Raw genomic sequence first — 19255 nt, forward strand, 5'->3', positions numbered from 1 at the left:
GTCAATACTAGGTCCGTTTGTTAGATTTCTTTGTGAGCAAAAATGAAAGATTTCCATGAGCGAATTGTCTAAAAACAGCGATTGGACAACTTCTTGCATCTGATAGATCGAACATCATACAACATTCCTAGCAAAGCTTCTCATTATCGACTTTTCAGGGCTGGTTTGAGGGATGCCAGTCGGCAACCTTTGCTGACGGATCAGCCTCAATTATAGGAGGAAATTAAGGATATAATGGGAACTGCACGTGGTCGCAGTAAACAATAGTTTATCTAGCAGGCCTACGGTCATCGCTTCAGGCTGTCATTGAGATCATTGAGATCAATTTAATAATGATTCTTCGAATTCCCACGCTCAACGACTTGAGCACCTTTCCAAGATTGTTCTGACCAATTGCTCATTCACTGGTGTCTTCACCCCAACTTTCCGGCCCATTCGACACCAAAATCCATTGATAAAGTTAATCTCAGTCTCCCTTTCAGCTCTTAGATCCCATACCATGGAGCATGTGGTTTTAGCCGTTTTTGTGATGATCATATTAACGGTGGCTTCTAAGCTCTTCGCTGAGAACCTTTCCTCCAGACCAACAACTCCTTTCAGCTCTGGCAGAGATAGAACAACCTGCGAAATCTCCTGAAGTATAGCCCGCCTCAATTCCGGCACAGTGAAGAGAAATTCGTTCTTCGCATCGTTGAGAGCGCAGACCGGATTGCAGAATGCATTCACCGCGAGCTTTTCGAGTTGGATTTGTAAGATATCAGTATAAAAGTACGAGGTGGCGTTCAATGTAGTCGACTGGGGAAGAATATCTAGCAGATAATTTGATTGCGACTTCGAAATGGCTCCAAAATCGAGTGAATCACGTGGAACAGGTCCTAACGAGGTTGCAGAGAATCCAGTGTGTGTGATGTCAAAGGATTTGTTGAGCGTTACACCGTGAGAAATTACGCCGATCAGATAATTCGGACGAGAGTGTGGATCTGTGAACAACCGATCGTTGATAGCTTCAATCATGCCAGCACCGTTCTGGAGGAATAGGATATTCGAGTCTCGATTCAAGCGATTTGCAAGCGACCGAATAGCTGATTCGGTCTGGGTTGCCTTTACGCAAACAACCAGATTACTGATCGGATCTCGATTCACATTCCTACAATCATCATTGAGGGCACCTGATGGACTGCTTAGCCACTGGCCATCGGATAGGGTTTCAATTTCATATCCCTGAGAAATATGTTTCTTCCCATCTCTTGACTCGAAACGTATTTGACTGCCAGCCAAGCGATACTCTTGTAGAAGTGACCTTCGGTGTAGGAGGAGCGTCACGGTCGGTGCAGATGCAATTTCCGAAATAGAATGTGCAGTAAATGTGCCGATGCTCCCAAGACCAATGACATGTACGCGAGGCCGAAGAGCCGCAATTGAGGTAGTGAGAGGACACATGAAATGCGATGGAAAAGGAGACAATATCTGTCCCCGAGATGTAGATCTTTATGTCGTCCGGCTCATGAGGTAGTTGTATGCAAGATATACATTATTGGGGTGATGAGACATCGCAACGGTCTCTTTCTTTTGCTCGGATACCACCGGGAGAGAATGATTTCTTCGGTCTACCGTTGGGCGTGAAAAATAGCCTAACAAGGGCGTATGGGCGTATGGGCGTTAGGGCGTGTCTCCACCACGCCCTGTGGGTCGACCCTGGAGGGGCCAGCTTATCGCCACCAACTTTTGGTACATTGGCTCTCAGGTGTCCTTCCTACACGGAGTTCTTGCAATTGCCAAGGTTGAGTGTAAATAATACACAAATCCTAATCAAAATGCACGTTCTGAAATCTGGCTAGCGATGATAGAACTTCGGATAAAGGCGAGTTTCACAGATGACGTACGCCCTGCGCTCTATCTATTTCGGACGTTCAGTGAATTATAGAAAGTCCGGAGCCTATATAAATAATATATACTTGAAGGACCTATACCCTTTTCCGCCTCAGCTATTTTCACTCCCATTCCATAATCCATTCTTTCTACGTTCATCGAGATGATTAAAAGTTTCGAAGACGCCAATGCCTTCCTTCCTCCGGTTTTTGAACGAATGGTCACTGCCAACGGACTGTCCACAAGCAACCCCCTCAATGCATCTCGGCTGAAATTGAACCTCACCACGAACCCAAAAATCATTCCGTCATCTGATTCAAAAGATCTTCACGCGCACAAAATATGCACGGATCATATGATTGTTGCTCGTTGGACAACTCAAAATGGTTAGGCTGATCCGGAGATTGTTCCCTTCGCCCCGATCTCGTTGTCACCCACAGCTAGTGTGCTGCACTATTCCACTTCATGCTTCAAAGGCATGAAGGTACACCGCGGATTTGATGGCAAGCTCCGCCTCTTCAGACCCGAATATAACTGCGCACGTATGCTAGCCTCCGCCAGACGCATCTGCCTTCCGGAATTTGATCCCAGAGAACTATTGAAACTTATCAAGAAACTCTGCGAGGATGTAGTTCGATCGTGGCCGGATGGCACCAGATCTGCCAAGGTGAGCGATAACTATGCCCCTTCATTGCTAGTCCAGGGTGAAGCCAAAAGGCGTGGTTGTGACCAGGTTCTATGGTTATTTGGACCGGAGGGATACGTTACGGAGGCTGGCTCAGCAAATTTCTTCGCTATTTGGCGAACGTTCGAAGGAAAGCTACAGCTTGTTACTGCTCCCTGGAGTGATCATCTTATTCTGGCTGGAGTCACAAGACAGAGTATCTTGGACTTGACGAGGGAAAGACTCAGCGAATCGGAGGGTTCTAGCTATGGATGCGAGCCCCTTGAGGTCATTGAAAGAAATTTCACGGTATCTGATCTTGTTGAAGCATCCAATGGGGGAGGTTTGGTCGGTGCATTTGTTGTCGGAACTGCATGTTTCATGCAGCCAGTCGTTCATGTCCAAAATGGTGATATTGAGATAGCAATTTCCCAAGAGAAAGTCCTACTCGTATCGATGATACGCAAATGGATAAAAGACATCATGTTCGGTGGCGAGGAGAACACGTGGGCAGATGAAGTTATGGAGGAGTAAATAGACAGAGAAACAATAAAATAGAAGAGAATATAATAGTGAAATCGTTACTCTGCGTACAGAAAAAATCGGAAATTCCAAGTTCCGCAGATCTGCAATACGTTGCTATCATGTAAGTTATGTCCCTGGAGGGGGAGGGGCTATCGTAATCTAAGAGTCCGCAGCATCCGGCCTATCCAATTTTTCAAATTGAGGAGAATTATGCCGCTGCCTGAAAGATGCAATCCACTCCGGATTGTCTGCGATCGTTTGATTCCACGAATCCTCGGAGTCATATAAAAGGCGCCTCGCTTGGTCCTGGAACATCTCATCCGTGGGAACAATGCCGAGACTCATTTGTTGCCGTGCATATCGACCGAGATGTTGAGTCAAAAGTTCCGTAAATGTACCTAAAGGTTTTTGCTCTGTCGCATGGAGCCGTTGAAACGAAGAGGTTAATACAGCCTCCTCATCTTCCACATCTTTGGCTCTTCGTGAAATTTGAGCGAAATGATCCTTCACGCTAGCATTTGTTGCCGAGAAAGGTACCACAGTCTTGGATTCTGACGCGATTAGATAGGGAGGTAGAGAGTTAGTGACCATTGCAGCTATGGATGGTGGAAAGTCGTGTTCCCCTCGCCACTCATCCATCGTCAGGCCTTCACGAAAATGTGCCGCTAGATGCTCGGCTCTTTCGTTCCAACTATGTAGGCGGCAATCGCAGAAACCACAACGTGATGTTACCACCAGCTCGGGTGTTCTCCAAGTATCGATGAGTGGCAATACATGAAGACGGTGGACAAGCCGCAGATGCTGTACAAGGTGATCCTTTCGTCGAAACGTACGAGATGTGCTGGAGCAATATGTATAATGGTGCTGGAGGAGATGCTCGGGAGACGGATCCAAGCAAGAGCAGAAGGCACAATGCCTCCTTCCAGTGGTTGGGGAGACCGGTGAGCCTCCATCTGGGGCACACATCCATCCTCCCAAGTTCAGGTGAAGGGTTCTCTCATGTCGCGACCAGTCATGCTTATTTTTGAATGTGTCACAGCAAAACGTGCACGGGAAATTTCGCCGTTGATGAGAAGCATTCGAGCTCCTAGACTTCGCGTTCTTGTTAACGCGTATGCAACCATCATAAGATTGGGCTGCTAAAGTGTTCTGCGCCGCGGATGCTGACTTCCTTGAGCCAGAAGAATGCCAAGATGATACGCTATTGCCGCTGTTAGAGCTAGCCACGGAAACGGGTCGGCGGTGGTTGCGAAAGGAAGCGTGATTTGTAGTTGGCAGGGCCCCCATCTCGCTAAAAGCAGAGTCTCTGGACATGTTTACAGCTTGCATGATAGCAGACATGGATGCTGGTTCATATTCGGGAGGGGACTCCTGCCACCGCTGTAAGGGATCAAGGGCCGGGGTCTGGATTGGGATCGGCCTTGCTTCGGTCTTCTGTCCAAATATCTGGATGTTGTAGCGGCTCCTTCTTCGAGGAAGACTGGCAGAAGAATCCAGAATTTGCACTCGACTTCGTCTCTCCTGCGCTTGAGAAATGATCGAAGGAATAAGGGATGCATCAGTGGCTGTAGTTGGCTCTGCGAAGGAGGCCTCACGAGACGTGGTGAGTGTCGTTGGGAAACAAGACAGCATAGGCAAACCAATGTCCTGATCCAGTGAGCCCGCCGTGGGGCAAAATTGGGTTTCCTTATCTGGAGAAAAAGCAAACCAGTCCGGCGCAGTGGACTGCAACTCAGGATTGGGGGAAAATCCCTCCATCAACCCAGGTACAGCGACATTCGGGGCTGTACAGGGGTCATAGGTGGCATGGCCTTCGTAAGAAGACGCTCCCGATATTGGTGTGAAACCCGCAGGTCTTGGTCCTGGACTTATGGTGAGTTTTCAGGGTTGGTCAAATCGCGGCGATGTCCCATGCACTGCTGACCTTTTCGGGCGTAATGAAAGTCCTCGTAATCTGATGACTGGGTGGGATTGGGGGTAAAAGAGCCCCCGCTCATTGTTCCAGCCAAGAGGACTATATAAATATCTACAAGCAAAATGCTATCGCTAGGGGCTTGCGTCTGATCGGTCGATGTAATGTCTGATAGCTCATGGGATGGCGGCAAAGTGCAAGCGAAAGCTCTCGAAGCAAATCAATCGGCGGGTCCCGATGCAGACAACCGCATTTTGATAACTGCATTTGAGGGTCATGTGACTAACTCAAAGCCATAGCGGCCGATGGGTCAACGGGTTTTTACTATCTTGTCCGCAGCAGGGTACAGAAGCGACGATAAGTGCAGTGCTCGAAGATTTATTAATGAGTGTGGCAAGTCCTCCCGTTTGCAAAATTCTTTTTCTAACATCCTCTTAATTTGATCAAAGCTAGGGTTCATGTTGTGAAGTCTAGGCATCTTGATCCCATGAATCCGGTCATGTCAAAGGGCGTGATATTCCCTGTAGAAGCGGCAAGTGATGCTTTACTCGGCGCCGAGGCTAATGTAGGGCGTGCAGGGCGCTCTGTATTGTGGGGCGCTCGAACTCGGCTTAGTGTGTGAGATGATCTCTCCACTCTGCATTTTTGTTCTATCCTTGTGTCATGTGATCCTATGCCCTGAGATCAGCCATGTATGAATCGAAGGGCGCCAGCAGCCATTATACAAAAGTGAATCAATATATCATAAACTTTGCGGCACTCGTAGTTGGTTTCTTGATTTCTCGTTATGATGTTTCGGCTAATCGGTGCATTTTTCTGTCGAACTATCCGAACTCGCGAACATACGGAGAGGTTGAAGAAACAAGGCTCGCTGTACAACATAACTCTCATGAACACACCAGTGAGCTAAAATGAGCAAGGCATAGGTCGCTGTCGCTTTATAAAAACCAACATATTCATCGGGTACTTACGCACACCACAGATCAGAGCAGGACGAGGTGTGAGGAGGTGCACGCTTCAGAATGTTCTGTCGTAGTCGCTTGAAATTGATCATGTAAACTGACTACTCCTCCAAAGGGTCTTGAGATTCAATATTTGACATCTACAATCTATCTAGCTGCTCTTCAATAGGAGCCCCCAGAAAGATATTATTGTTGGTCACCGACGGGCATTACGAGAGCGGCCCGGGTGCTATCCAAGACTGGTCTGAATTGAAGATAGTCAATGAAGCTCGTAAGGTGAAAAACAGGCATACTGACGCCTTTTAAATCATTTCCGCAAATGCTGAGACTGAAGTTGTGATCTCTTCTGTAGCGAGCTCCCCATCTCTGCTGCGTCTCATGCCCTGCGCCCTATCCGGCTCCGCCCCAATCCACGCCCTAACTCACATCCTACCTTACGCCAAGAAATATGGCCATCCCCGCATTCTCCAATTTGGAGAATAATCACTGTGCTCTTCGTCATTCCCTACTGTCAGCCACCAACGCCCAGACCTTCACTTTGTAGCAAACCGATTCCGCGCCTCACTCGAAATTGGAGAGATTTGGAGACAACCACTGCTGTTTCCCTTGAACCTCGGCACAGATCACCACGTTGTGATATTTTGCTAGTCCCTACAGATCTCTTTTATTCGCAACTCACCACGATGCGGATATTGCAGCAAACACGAATTTCGCCAATTGCCCGACCAGTCCCGGCATTCGCGAGAATAATGTCACATTTTCGTATCATCAGACACGAGGCTCGCGCTCAGAATATACGGGAGCGCCCCGGAGCGGTGAAAGTAGGGCATGAGCGAGAGCTTCGACTTGCTGTGAAGCAATATATTCCCCATGACAACCCTTGTCCCGCAGATGGTGATCTTACTATCATCGGGGCACACGCAAATGGATTTCCGAAGGTTGTGGACAACACCCTTTACTCTGATGATTGTGGCTAAGAGAGAGTTAGGAGCTGTACGAGCCACTTTGGGATGATATCTACGAAAGACTACAATTTCACAACCGGCGTATCCGATCCATCTGGATAGCAGATGTTGTTCATCAAGGCCAAAGTGCTGTTTTGAATGAAGAAATCTTGGGAGATGATCGTGAGATTTGCACTTTTCACGTAAATTAAGTCTTGAGACATTATATCTGACCTTTTTATCAAGCTAGTTGGTTTGATCATGAGCGAGATTTGCTCTTTCTTATGAACCTGTTCCAGGACTATATCACCCAGCCTATCATTGGAGTCGGCCACAGTATGGGTGGCCTGCAGTTGTGAGTTGATTCGCCCTAGTGCACAATACAAGATTCTAACAGGGTCAAGGACCCATCTTGCCCTGATGCACTCGTCTCTCCTCCAAGGTCTTATTTTACTGGATCCAGTCATACAAAGGGAAAATCCCAGCCGGAAATATGCTTTACCATCTACTTATAGGCGGGACTTGTGGCCATCTCGCGCGGACGCTGCGGAAAATTTTCAGTCTAGTCGCTTTTATAAGACCTGGGATCGTCGGGTGCTCGAGAAATGGATTAAATATGGACTCCGAGATCTGCCGACAAAGCTGTATCCCACTTCCAGTAAGGCTGGAGCTCGACAGCCCGCTGTCACATTGACCACACCCAAATCGCAAGAGTTGTTCACTTTCTTGCGGTCTTCTTATGTTGATGATAGATCTGGCTTATCTCGCGGGTCGCCCAATGAGGAAATGCACCCGGATGATATAGATGGCTTCCCATTTTATCGACCCGAGCCCCCACAGATCTTCCGTCGCTTGCCAGAGCTGAAGCCGGCAGTTCTTTATCTCTTCGGAAATAACTCGGACCTCTCCTCTCCCGATTCTCGTCAGGAGAAGCTACGAGTTACCGGCACTGGCATTGGAGGAAGCGGGGGTGTATCTCGTGGCCGGGTACAGGAAGTTGTTCTTCCTTGTGGCCATCTGGTCCCTATGGAACTTGTCCGAGAAAGCGCTCAAGCGAGTGCTGATTTCATTGATACGGAATTATCACACTGGAAGTCACAGACTTTGAAGTTTCAAAAAGCCTGGGGAGGCATTTCACACGAAGAGCGCACAAGTATCGACGAGCAGTGGAAGGCTCATATGGGTCCCCTGCCAAAAAGGCCGAAAATTTAAGATTTCTTTTGCTTCTTTCTTTATATAAGTATACTGTGTCTACATATCATTTAGGACTCGTAACCAGCCTTGTTACTTTCATAGCGAGTTAATTATATAGATTTTCATACAAGATAATAGTATTTAATGAACTTTGTTAGAGCAAGCTAAGATAGCATAGTAATTTACGTATATAGGTCTATTTAACAGGGGGAACTAATTATATAGAACCGAAGTTGACTTCGTGCTAGTCTGTGCGCTCTAAGATATTTGAAAAGTATTTCAAAGGTAATGTAAAAGCAATTAAAATTAGATTAAAATATGATTGAAATGTGATTAATTCATTGATTACAGCCCAACGCTAAGTAATAGTAAATTTGAGGCCGTAGACGTCTAGCTTTAACGCCTTTTTAAGCGCCCTGTTTACCTGTTTACCAGAATCCTAATTATCATCCGTCCCCGTGATTTCGCTAGCCCTGGTGATCTACCGCGGGCTTCAACTGTACGTACGTATTTTTAGAGTTCTCTAAACTTGAATTCTTACGACACCTCGCCAACCAGAGGCCCTGAGATCTGAAGGATTGGTTCAAAATCAAATTGACTTCGCCCTCCATCGTTTGATACCGGTTTCGACTATATATCCACGATGGCGGTAGTAGGTTGGCTAGAATAGGCGTTTTGTATCCCGACCGGGTGTGAAAGCCAAAGAACGGAACCCTAAGCTACGAGAATTTGATCAGTATAAACTATATGAGTTTCGGTCGTATTACCTTGTTCTATTTACGATAAAACTGGATGTGATAAAAGGGTGTGATATAGGCGGACTCGGTGGTCACTACTTGGCATGACAATGGTCCTCAATCTTACTGCCCTTGCATTCTTGGGGGAATATGGTTTACTTTGAATTTTGCAGTCCGACTTTATCGCCTCATCTACACGGAGCCCCACAGATTTTCCAAAGGTGCCCTCAAAAGGTTGAGTGACGTCGTTGCTCCGGCTCTCTACGCCACGTATCCTGATATCCCAACGTGTAACTCCTTAATATGTCCTGCGCAATATCAACGCCTGATTCTGAAATTTTTGCTGTCTTGTAAGCCTCAGCTGAATACCTCGTAAACAAACATTGACTGCGTTCTATTCCATATACACCAATGTATAGTGACGTCCCGAAGACCTGGATCATGCCGAACGTACTTGGAACAAGTGAGATATTTGGCCCGTAACTACACCAACTGTATTGCAGAGCTTCGGGAGATGGAAGCGATCGAGGGCATGGCGCATCTCTGGTGTTCCGATTTGCAGCTGGTCAAGAATTTCCATCACCACTGCATAGAGAATGTTGATATTTCCATCTTCGACTTTGACTGAAATGCCAATAGCCCCACGCGCTCCAAGCTTTTGGGTCTGCTTTGATTCTCGAATTGCCAATCCGTAACAGCCGTCCGCGCCCAGTTTACCGATCAGTTCCCCTTGAAATGTCTTCGCAAGCTCTGTACAGAAACGACCTTCACCACCCACAAATTCAGGATACTGTGACATGGCTTGAAAAATCTGATGCAGATATCTGGTTCGAGTCTGAGCGGTGGAATTTTCGCTGCCAGTACCTGCCTCCACAGTATCCGCTGATGCAGCAAGAAGGGCATAAGCCTTGCCGAGCACATACAGAGGACAAGCTGGCGCGGGGAGATTGCATCCGTCGATCCCCCAGAGTAGATTGGTTTCATCTGGGCCACAAAGCTCCTTGAAGATACGTTGAACTTGCAGTTGCATAGGGTGGCTTGACAAGTGATAATCCTTCACATCTGAGCCCAATGCCTTAGCCCCAGCCAGCATGCCCGCATGTTTGCCTGAGCAATTATTACATATAGCAGTGGGAGCAAAACCACCTTTTATCCATGCTCGATTGACAGTATCGGACAAAGGAGTATGGCCACCACAGCGAAGATCTGTTTCCTGGGCATCCACTTTGCGAAGCATGGAACGAGCGCGGGCAATGTGCCTGTCTTCGCTACTGTGTGATGCACACATCAATGCCAAGTCAGCATCATCAAATCCAAACATGTCGCATGCACCGGTTTCCAGGATTGCCAATGCCTGCATTGGCTTTGCTGCAGATCTAGCGAGAGTCATTCTTCCCGGGTCGCCTACGGCAAAAAGTATTTTGCCAGTTGCGTCGACAACTGATGCGTGAATGAGGTGTCGGTTTTCGACCACCCCGCCTCTGTCAGAGACCACAAAATCGTTGTTTTGCAGTTCGACGCGCATGATAGTGCCGTATGATTTCTAATATAGCAGACATTAAGATTGGCTCTCTTGTCCCCGTGTGCGAAAGACTTACCTAAGCCGAATGAAAGTTTTTACTGCGTGTTTTAGAAAACGCGAAATCCATATAAATGTGATATTTTCGGTTTACAGGGCTCCAAGAGATTTTAGGCTAGGCTTGACCGATCAGTAAAACATTGCCAGATATAGAATAGGCCAAACCGTTTCTAGGCATCAGATGCGAGCGAGATCCACTTTCCCACCAATTGGAATGTTGCTATGAAACCCTAAATTTGATTGGTGACTTAACACCATGGAGCCTCCCGTGACAATATGAGAACAACTTTGGCTTGCCATTGGTGCCGGAAATCGAAAATCAAATGTCGGCATGATGGAAAACCTCCATCTGGACAGTCAACTTTGGTTACCTTCATGGCATTCAAGGTTGTCGAGCTGGGGGGACTTCCACTCGACCTCGAAAATCCTCTGTCAAGAATCGATCGCCACCTTGTCTTGGAAGCGATTGAAATATTTCAGCAGCAATTCACAACTTTAAGTTTCTTACATGAGCCTACATTGCTTGACGTAATCCACAGAAAGGATCCGTTGGATATTCAGTTTTGCGGCATACTCACCTTGTATGCGCGATTCATTCCAAAATTATCAGAACAATATGGCGGCTCTCTTGCCGCAAGCGAATATTTCTGTCGAGATCATCCAGTACCTCCTGTGAACCCATTTTTGAGTCCTAAGGGTGGGTCCGTAACAGTTTCACGCAGATGAGACTAGCATTTTGCGTTCTATTGTGCCTCTCGGGTTATAGGCAGTGAGTGTACAAAATACTCAATGATCAGTTCAGAGCGTTCACAGGCATGTTCAGTTCTACTCAGTGAGCAAAAGTGGCGATGGGTCTGAGCACCAATCTGGAAGGGAAAAGCCAAGGCATGGCATAGGAAATCCGGTACCTTGGCCATTCATCGACCCTAGTGCTTCAAGAATAATGTTGGCTCTAAATGTTTAATACTGATAGAAGGACGACCTACAACTCAAGAAGTTGGATGTTCAGGGAGCCGGTTACGGAAGATATACTATAATTGGCATATTCCATTGTCCTCTGATGTGACGTTATTCAAACACTTGACAAACACTTGTTAACTAAACAGCTTGCCAATTCGTAAATTGTTATAATCCCAGGCCGTAATATCATCATACTTGCATGGTGTACCAGGCGTGATGAACTCCTTAAAAGGCAATAACGAAGCCGTGCGGTTTGGCTTGGCAAAATATGCCACCGAGTATCGCTCTGGGATCACTTCGTCTGACCCAACTTTCACGGTCGATGGGTAGGTGACCCGATGGCATGCGGCACGGAAAGTATCATTTGTGAGTCTTTGGAGCGAGTCGCCGATGTTGAGAATCATTTCCGTTTGGTTTGCAGACTCCACGCCCTCAAATTGACCCAATTGTTGCTGGTTCTCCACCTGCAAGCCACCAGTCGAGTCCTGGAAGAGCATTGTGATGCTGCCGAAGTCGGTATGCTCTGCAATACGAGTGGCGGTGCCATCTGCCAGTTCCGAAGCGTTGATTGCCGGGTAGTGCAGTAATCTGAATTCATTCTCGGCTTTGTTGTGCATTGTCTTCATGTCTGACTCGGAGATCCCTAGGGCTTTAGCCAATGCAGCTAAAATCTCGAGTTCGACCCGGAAGCAGCTGTCGTAAAACTTCTCCATAAAAGCACGGAACCCTGGCAACTTGGAGTCTGCCACCCAGATATTTTCCACAAGGTTATCATTTGCGGAACCTAAATCCAGGGATTCCTAGTACACCATTAGTCCTCTTGGCTGTCAGTGGCCGTTTGATCAGGGTTTTCTGTATACCTTGATATCCCGAATTGCCTTCCCCTGAGGAAGACCTTTTTCAAATCCGCTAATGCTTGAGATAGACTCTTGGCCAACATAACTGTACCCACGGTTGGGGGTTGATTCAGGAGGGTGCTTGGCGGTCATTTTGTCCTCAAGGGACAGAGCAAAGAACTTGCGAGTCTAGAAAACCCAATATGAATTATTATCCATGCGTGGGTGAAAGCCACTTCTTATGAATCATTACTTACATAGTCGAACATTTCATAAATGAGATCGTCAGGTAGACCATGATTCTTCAACTTGGCCACTCCTCGAGTCTTGAGAGTTTTTAGGAGTGCGGCCGAGATTTCCGCCCGCTGCTCCGGGGTTCCTTTAAGGAGGGACAAGTCGAGGGCTTGTGACATGCTGACTATTGGACGTCGATGGTCTCTCTGGTGAAATTCTTCGAGGGGGTTCAAATGCTGAGGGGCTTGAGAATATTTGATGACTTTAGTGAAGCATGGGTAGGGGGGAGGGTGTTGGAATCGAATTTATAGAACAATGGACTGGACTGCGGGGATGATAAAATTCAGAATCTGTGGACCATTTAAGAAGGTGATTATTCACAGCTCGAATGAATTTCTTGCTGACCGGGACTCGATCGCATAGATCATGTTCCTATTCGGGCAGACTCCCAGCATCACCTTCCTTTCCCGCGGACCCGCCAATCAGAACGTCCGCCCTGTGGATCATCACCTTCCCCATTCACACTCTTGATAAAATAGAGGTAAGTGATTCGTGATCTCCTTCCATGCTTTTTCTTGGTTTCTTATGCAAGACTTCATCACTAAAATCCCAATCGGTTCTATTTGGATCTAGATCGGCTAGTTACGGCGATCGGTTGAACTCGCCTACTGATAGCATGAACCGTATTCCTATTCACTTCATCATCTGGGAACCATTATTATTCTTTGCTTTCCAACAAATTATTCAATTTCACAAGCTAGAAATCAATCACAGGGGGGCTGTACATGTCCAATACGCTTACGAATCATAATGAGACGGAGCCATAGATGGTCAATAGTAACCTCATGACAATTCGAGACATTGACTATTTCGTGCAGATATAATTTCACTCCGCTATCTGTAGCAGACTATTCTCAATGATAGTTTTGTAGCCAAGAACGTATTCACGGGGACTCACTACCATGATGATGTTTTGGATGTGAATGATGTTGGTGGATGTCGATGTCAAAGGTATAGAGGTAAGAGGTATTGGCGAGAACAGAACATATTAATATAGATGTTTGAGCCATTGATAGTCAATATATCCGACTCGAAGAGGAAGTAAGAGTGTCGAGGATGTTATATTCGAGGATGCGGATGGTTATAGTGTTGATATCGAAGGTGATAATCTTTGATGATTCGGTATGTGAGATATAGACGTTGATGTTCACAATATAGAGGTAGGAGGTATTGGTGTGAAGAATAGGAATTGTTGATATGTATATTTGTCAATATATGCGAGTCAAGGAGGATGTTAGAGCGAGGATGTTGGATTCAAGGGTGCAAGCCGCAGTAAGCCGACCGTACGCTCCAATCTGTTCTATTTCTTAAACGGTGTCTTAATTTTCTTCTTGCCTCTTTTTGAATACTAGAATACATCTTCGACTAAATCAATATTCTGAATTATTATGATACGACGGTAGAGTTATGGCCGACATGCAGAACCCAGGTTTAAGCAGCCTTGCTTGTTTACGTATCTGGACTTTCTGTACTCGGCACTTGGAAACCCCACTTCCCACTCTTCCATAAACCTCCAGACACAAACTCCCTCACTCCAAATTCTCAGCCCTGTAACCTCATTCATCCCAGCACCAGCAACGCTGTTGCCTCCTGGCGCTTCGACAGCATGGGGGGAACCGCCAAGGCACCAACATGATTCTGGGGCTGTTGGGTCGTCTCTCCTCCCCCACCCGCTATCAGCACATCTCGTGTTGGGGCAAAACAAAACGCTCATGCAACCACCTCAGCAGCATGTCTTCCTGAAGAAAAAAAATCCCCGTCCTCTCTCGACAGCCATGGGTCGCCGCCTCTACGACCTCCCAAATGAAGTCCTGGGCCTGGTCATGGACTACCTGGAGTACGCCTCCGAGGTGCATGCCCTTGGCCAGATATGCGCCCATCTCCACGCCGTCGTTGACGCCTACCTCTACGCGCACTATGCGAGAGAGTACTCCCCGCGCGGTTTAGATCGCATCATCCAGAACAACAATCTCGCTGCGCTGCGCAGGCTGCTCGCTGCGGGAATCGGTTTCCACCGGTACTACTGCGACACGGGCCACGCAACGCCGCTCCCGCTAGCAGCGAAGATCGGCCGGGCGGAAGTCGTCCGGCTGCTGCTCGAGTATGACGGTGTGAGATTCGTTGCGGACGATCTCGATCGTGCGCTGCTGGTGGCCGCGGCGAAGAATTATGTCGATGTGCTGAGGGTTCTAGTGTCATCTGGCATGAAACCGTTCGCCTTGAACAAGGCACTGCGGACTGCGGCTGAGATGGGCTCGCTTGCCTCCGTCCGATATTTGATCGAGGACGTCGGGGTGGAGGTCGATTCGTTGGACTACAACAAGACTCATAGCCCGCTCATGTATGCGGCGGGGCGAGGGGATTTGGAAATGGTGCAGTTCCTTGTCCAGGCTGGGGCAAACCTCATGCTTCCCTGTCACCGGGGCCTTAAGGGGACACCACTTGCTCTTGCAGCCCGAATGGGCTATGAGAATGTGGCACGGTTCCTGGTTGAGTCTGGCGCACAGTCTGATTCCGGCAATGGCACCCTACTCGAGGACTTGAGCGAGCTGGTGCTTTATGAGGGAAACACGACGATCCTGTCCTTGTCGACGCAGTTGGATCCATATGCATTGCTCGAATCCCATGGCCCAGAGAAACCGAGCGAGTTTCTCTGTCTTGCCGTGGCGATTGGCGACGTGGCCCTTGTGCAGAAAGCCATGGAGATAGGGGCTCCTGTCGATTGGGAACAAGGATGGCAGCTTTTCTACACCGCTGCCATGCTAGACCAAAAAGCGGCTGCAAATTACCTTCTAGAGGAATTAATGAAGAAGTCCGACCTAGAGTCCAGATGCGACTGGATTGGCTTAATTGAAAGTTCTCTCATGCTCGGCAATAAGCTCCTCCTCTCGCTTCTCCTGGATCACGAGCCATCAGGCAGGTTAGCAGCGATGTCCAACTCCTGGAAGACTACGAAGCTCCTCGAGACAGCCGAAGAACGCTCGCAGCTTCTCAATATTCTCGTTGCGCGCCTCGGCTTAGACAACATAGAAACTGTAGACGAGTTTACTAGACTCGCGATTGGTGCCTATTCCAGAGACGATTATGCGCTGGCTGAACGAGTCCTAGAGCAAAGCAGACTTGGCCCGCTGGACACGCTTGTCGTCCCGGACACTGCCCTGAATGGGTTATCGCAGCGCAGCATTCTCCAAATCGCCGCGCACTATAGCTCGTTCGAATGTTTCGAGAGGCTTGTGCAGCGTGTGACGCTTGACCCTGCCAATCCCTTATGCCGCGCCGCGCTCGCCAGCGCAGCCGTAAGTGCGAAAGCCGAGACCGTCAAGTACTTCTTGGACCGGGGTTTCGATGTAAACGCACTCTATGAAGATGTGGAATCGAATGACGCTGCGGAAGCACTGCCTCTGATTGTGCTCGCTGCAGGTTCACATCCAGACCGGCACACCGAGTTGTGGGCGTATGAAAACGCCGCCGTCGCAACGATAAATCTCTTGCTCGATTACGGAGCCGAGATTGACAAGACTGGGCTAGGCCAAAACACCGCCCTGGCCACGGCCGTGAAGGCTAAACGCCTGAACCGGGCGAGAATCTTGTTCAACGCAGGCGCCAACCCGCTAGCCGGCGTCGAGACCGGACATAGCGCTCTGGAGGTGGGAATCAAGACCGCGCTGGGGTATGAAAAGTTCAAGTTGGACCTACCGGACTTTGGCATTCTTGAATTGGTCGAGGCGTTTGTCAACGTGGCCGCAGCTCAAAGACACCGGTGCGAGGATATCCTCCGACTGACCCATTCTCTGGGCGAAGGGCTGCTCCCTCGAAAACCCCATATGGATGGACTGGTAGGCGTGGCAGCCGAGTCGCTACATAACACTGCGGCTTCAATTGGACCAGCGCATGACGACCCAGAGCGGATCAGTTGGGCAAGGTTTTTCATTATCAAAGCATTGAGGCGGTATCACTGGCGGTTGAAGCATTTATACCCCGGCGCATAGCGAGTAAGGAAAACGGAATGTGTATTTCTAGCGGTTACGGCATACATGATATCTAGAGAGAAAAGAAAACGTTTTGAAACCGGAATTTTGTAAGCATTGCGAGTTCAACGTTGTAGGAAGGGATTTCTCGTTTCTTTTTGGATGAAGCACACAATGGGAATGTTGGAGCGACTTTGCACCCCTGCCAGCATTATCTGGAACCGTCATGCCCGAATTTAACCGGATAGAGCTCGTCTAGGTCCGAGACAGGGAGTAGCTAACCCTGTGCCATGCAGACTTTTGCGAAGTTGAGGTTGCCCGCTGCCCCGCCTTTGAAGGTTCAGACCCGAAGGCCCCCCTCTTTTCGGAGGCACGAGCGCCATACTACATTACAAGGCAAGAAGAAGTCGAGTAAGATTTTCAAAACTTTTGGGATCCCGACGTCAGGGAAGACAGTTGCATGACTAGCTTGGTAGACTGTCTAGATTACACCACGCAAAAAGGGAAAGCCACCACATATAAAAGCTAGCCAGTTAATCCCGTTCTCCCTTAACTGGAGCGGAGACACCCACGCTCGGAGAGAGACTGATGCCACCTTAACTTAACTACAGATCACAAATGATCCCATAGCTTACAGCTCACCGCAGTCAATGATGGTGGGCTTGACAGCAGAGCGGACGGCGCCGGAAGAGGAGCCGAGGGACTCGATCTCCATGACAATGTCCATGGATTCCTTGTCAGCGACCTCACCGAAGACGACGTGCTTGCCATCGAGCCACGAGGTGACAACGGTGGTGATGAAGAACTGGGAGCCGTTGCTGTAGCAAAAGAGAAAAAAAACCCAGGTCAGTACGGATTGGAATAGCTTGCGGAGACCGGAGCCGGGACAGGGCCGAAAAGAGACTTACGTGTTGGGGCCAGCATTGGCCATGGACAGCAGACCGGGGCGGGAGTGCTTGAACTTGAAGTTCTCATCGGGGAACTTATCGCCATAGATGGAGCGGCCACCGGTGCCCTATTTCGAGTCAGAAAAATCATCAGTCAGTTCTGAAATTGATGGAGGGGTAGCAGTTGCGTGTACCCCGCTAGGACACCGAGAGGAAAAGATGCTCCTTAATTAGAAAAGGAAGGGAAAGTCACTCACGTTGTGGCGGGTGAAGTCACCACCCTGGAGCATGAACTGGGGGATGATACGGTGGAAGCCGGAGCCCTTGTAGCCCTGACCCTCGGGGAGCTTGCAGAGCTCACGGAAGTTCTTGGCGGTCTTGGGAACATCGGCCTCGTAGAGGGTGAAGTTGATGCGGCCAGTCTTGGCTGGAGAGGAGGTTAGCACCAAGGTCAATGGCAGAAGCAATTAGATGGATAGGGCATCGGATTAGGATGAGAGGGGGATGGGAGCCTTCAATGGAAGGCTGGAGGGGGAGAACCGAGCGTGGAGGGGTAAAATCCCTTTGACCCTCCCAAAGGATCGAAGTATTTGCAATGGGGACAAGAACGAAGAGAAACTTACGGGTGCTGGAGCCCACGGGGGCGTACTGGACGTCGAAGAAAACCTTGGAGTTGGACATGGCTGCGGTCGATGAGAATGATCGATAGGCAATGGGGTGGAAAGAACAAGGAGAAGAGAAGAGGGAGAGTGGGGTTGTCTTGAGGCGGCAAAACATGGTGAGGGGCAGAGCAGGCGGAGCGGGACAACTCGGGTGCCGGGCTGCATGCGGGTTAGCTGCTGCGGGAGGATGGAGAGGCCAGAGACGCAGAGGTTGATGGCCTGAGGTGTCACTCTAATGGTGATCCAGAAGGACCACGCCAGGGGTTCGGGGGAAAGCCACCAGGCTAGGTCCCCCTAAAGCCAGGATAAGGTCCTCAATGCATCAGCATTGTTCCAGGGAGATGGTATACTTACGAAATAAAAGTACAAAGGATGAGACTGTTGAGCAACAGGAGCTATAGGGGGAAAAATGAAGCTCGTTGCAGAAAAAGCTCCTAAAGCTCCGTGCTTAGCTAATCCCGGGAACTCCCTTCCGCTGGGATACCCTAGTTAGTTAGTATGAGTGCTGGCAGTGGATTAAATAACAACAACTAACACTCTATAGTCATGTGCTCCATACAATAGTGTGAGGCAATAGTGGGAGGAGTTATCAATGGCAGCTTGACTAATCAGAGACTCTTTAAAATGATATCCCACGTATTCTCGTGTAAACTTTGGTATTCGATCCTGGATTTTCCGACCCTACCAGGAATTTTCCTAAGATTTGCTGTGTGCAATTCCTGATAAAACTCCAACAAATACCTGAGCTACTCAAGATCTGAACTTATTCTATGAGAATAGTTTCCAAATAATTCTCCGTGGTCATAGCGAGCCTGTTCGACAAATACCAGTGGGCATAAGACGGTGGTGGGATCGGCTTTCGATCGAAAATAGCATGGTAGAAAATATGCCATACAAACACCGATACACAGACGCGGTAGGGATGTCGTTTACTCCGAGTCCCTCAGGCAGCATCCTCAAGATGATCATCCGAAGTCCAGAGAGAGCAATGTCTACTGGGGATTTTAGTTTAAAATTAATATGGGAACGTATATTCAATCCCTAATCTTAAAAATCAACAGTGGGTTCCAATTCATATTCACGAAGATGCAAGAAAGCCGGCGACTCTAATATCGGGGCGAAAAAAAAAAGAAAGCGGATGAGAAAAAGGACAATGAAAAGTAGATAAATAAGCCACAGACGGAGGTAATTCACGTGGTCAAGAGATCAAAAATAGAAATACAACGAATCAGATAAATGTGGGGAGACATTTTCAGAGGAAA

The 19255-nt window shown here is 48.3% G+C and overlaps 8 protein-coding genes across 8 annotated transcripts; 3 read left to right on the forward strand and 5 right to left on the reverse strand.

The window, feature by feature from the left end:
* Nucleotides 1–354: 354 nt before the first annotated feature.
* Nucleotides 355–1440, reverse strand: N7462_002576 (ketopantoate reductase family protein; the record flags this gene model as incomplete). The annotated part of the gene is made up of 1 exon (XM_057074302.1): nt 355–1440. One exon carries the CDS (start codon nt 1438–1440, stop codon nt 355–357), a length of 1086 nt encoding a protein of 361 aa, XP_056937943.1.
* A 592-nt stretch (nt 1441–2032) lies between these two features.
* N7462_002577 (Aminotransferase class IV) lies at nt 2033–3067 on the forward strand (the record flags this gene model as incomplete). Its single annotated transcript, XM_057074303.1, has 2 exons — nt 2033–2255; nt 2310–3067. 2 exons carry the CDS (start codon nt 2033–2035, stop codon nt 3065–3067), a joined length of 981 nt encoding a protein of 326 aa, XP_056937944.1.
* A 1114-nt stretch (nt 3068–4181) lies between these two features.
* Nucleotides 4182–5055, reverse strand: N7462_002578 (uncharacterized protein; the record flags this gene model as incomplete). Its single annotated transcript, XM_057074304.1, has 3 exons — nt 4182–4259; nt 4379–4920; nt 4983–5055. The coding sequence occupies 3 exons, from the start codon at nt 5053–5055 to the stop codon at nt 4182–4184; spliced, it is 693 nt and encodes a 230-aa protein (XP_056937945.1).
* Nucleotides 5056–6681: 1626 nt separating this feature from the next.
* N7462_002579 (alpha/beta hydrolase) lies at nt 6682–8088 on the forward strand (the record flags this gene model as incomplete). The annotated part of the gene is made up of 4 exons (XM_057074305.1): nt 6682–6870; nt 6921–7059; nt 7123–7231; nt 7281–8088. 4 exons carry the CDS (start codon nt 6682–6684, stop codon nt 8086–8088), a joined length of 1245 nt encoding a protein of 414 aa, XP_056937946.1.
* A 1158-nt stretch (nt 8089–9246) lies between these two features.
* Nucleotides 9247–10332, reverse strand: N7462_002580 (asparaginase; the record flags this gene model as incomplete). The annotated part of the gene is made up of 1 exon (XM_057074306.1): nt 9247–10332. The coding sequence occupies one exon, from the start codon at nt 10330–10332 to the stop codon at nt 9247–9249; it is 1086 nt and encodes a 361-aa protein (XP_056937947.1).
* A 1148-nt stretch (nt 10333–11480) lies between these two features.
* Nucleotides 11481–12595, reverse strand: N7462_002581 (isopenicillin N synthase family dioxygenase; the record flags this gene model as incomplete). Its single annotated transcript, XM_057074307.1, has 3 exons — nt 11481–12146; nt 12207–12371; nt 12440–12595. The coding sequence occupies 3 exons, from the start codon at nt 12593–12595 to the stop codon at nt 11481–11483; spliced, it is 987 nt and encodes a 328-aa protein (XP_056937948.1).
* Nucleotides 12596–14251: 1656 nt separating this feature from the next.
* N7462_002582 (ankyrin repeat domain-containing protein) lies at nt 14252–16465 on the forward strand (the record flags this gene model as incomplete). The annotated part of the gene is made up of 1 exon (XM_057074308.1): nt 14252–16465. One exon carries the CDS (start codon nt 14252–14254, stop codon nt 16463–16465), a length of 2214 nt encoding a protein of 737 aa, XP_056937949.1.
* Nucleotides 16466–17075: 610 nt separating this feature from the next.
* cyp4 (peptidyl-prolyl cis-trans isomerase) lies at nt 17076–18012 on the reverse strand (the record flags this gene model as incomplete). Its single annotated transcript, XM_057074309.1, has 4 exons — nt 17076–17262; nt 17353–17459; nt 17589–17758; nt 17955–18012. The coding sequence occupies 4 exons, from the start codon at nt 18010–18012 to the stop codon at nt 17076–17078; spliced, it is 522 nt and encodes a 173-aa protein (XP_056937950.1).
* Nucleotides 18013–19255: the final 1243 nt, after the last annotated feature.

This window comes from Penicillium macrosclerotiorum (assembly GCF_028827735.1).
Source record: "Penicillium macrosclerotiorum strain IBT 26536 chromosome Unknown utg000002l_segment0_segment0, whole genome shotgun sequence".
Taxonomy (NCBI): Eukaryota; Fungi; Ascomycota; class Eurotiomycetes; order Eurotiales; family Aspergillaceae; genus Penicillium; species Penicillium macrosclerotiorum.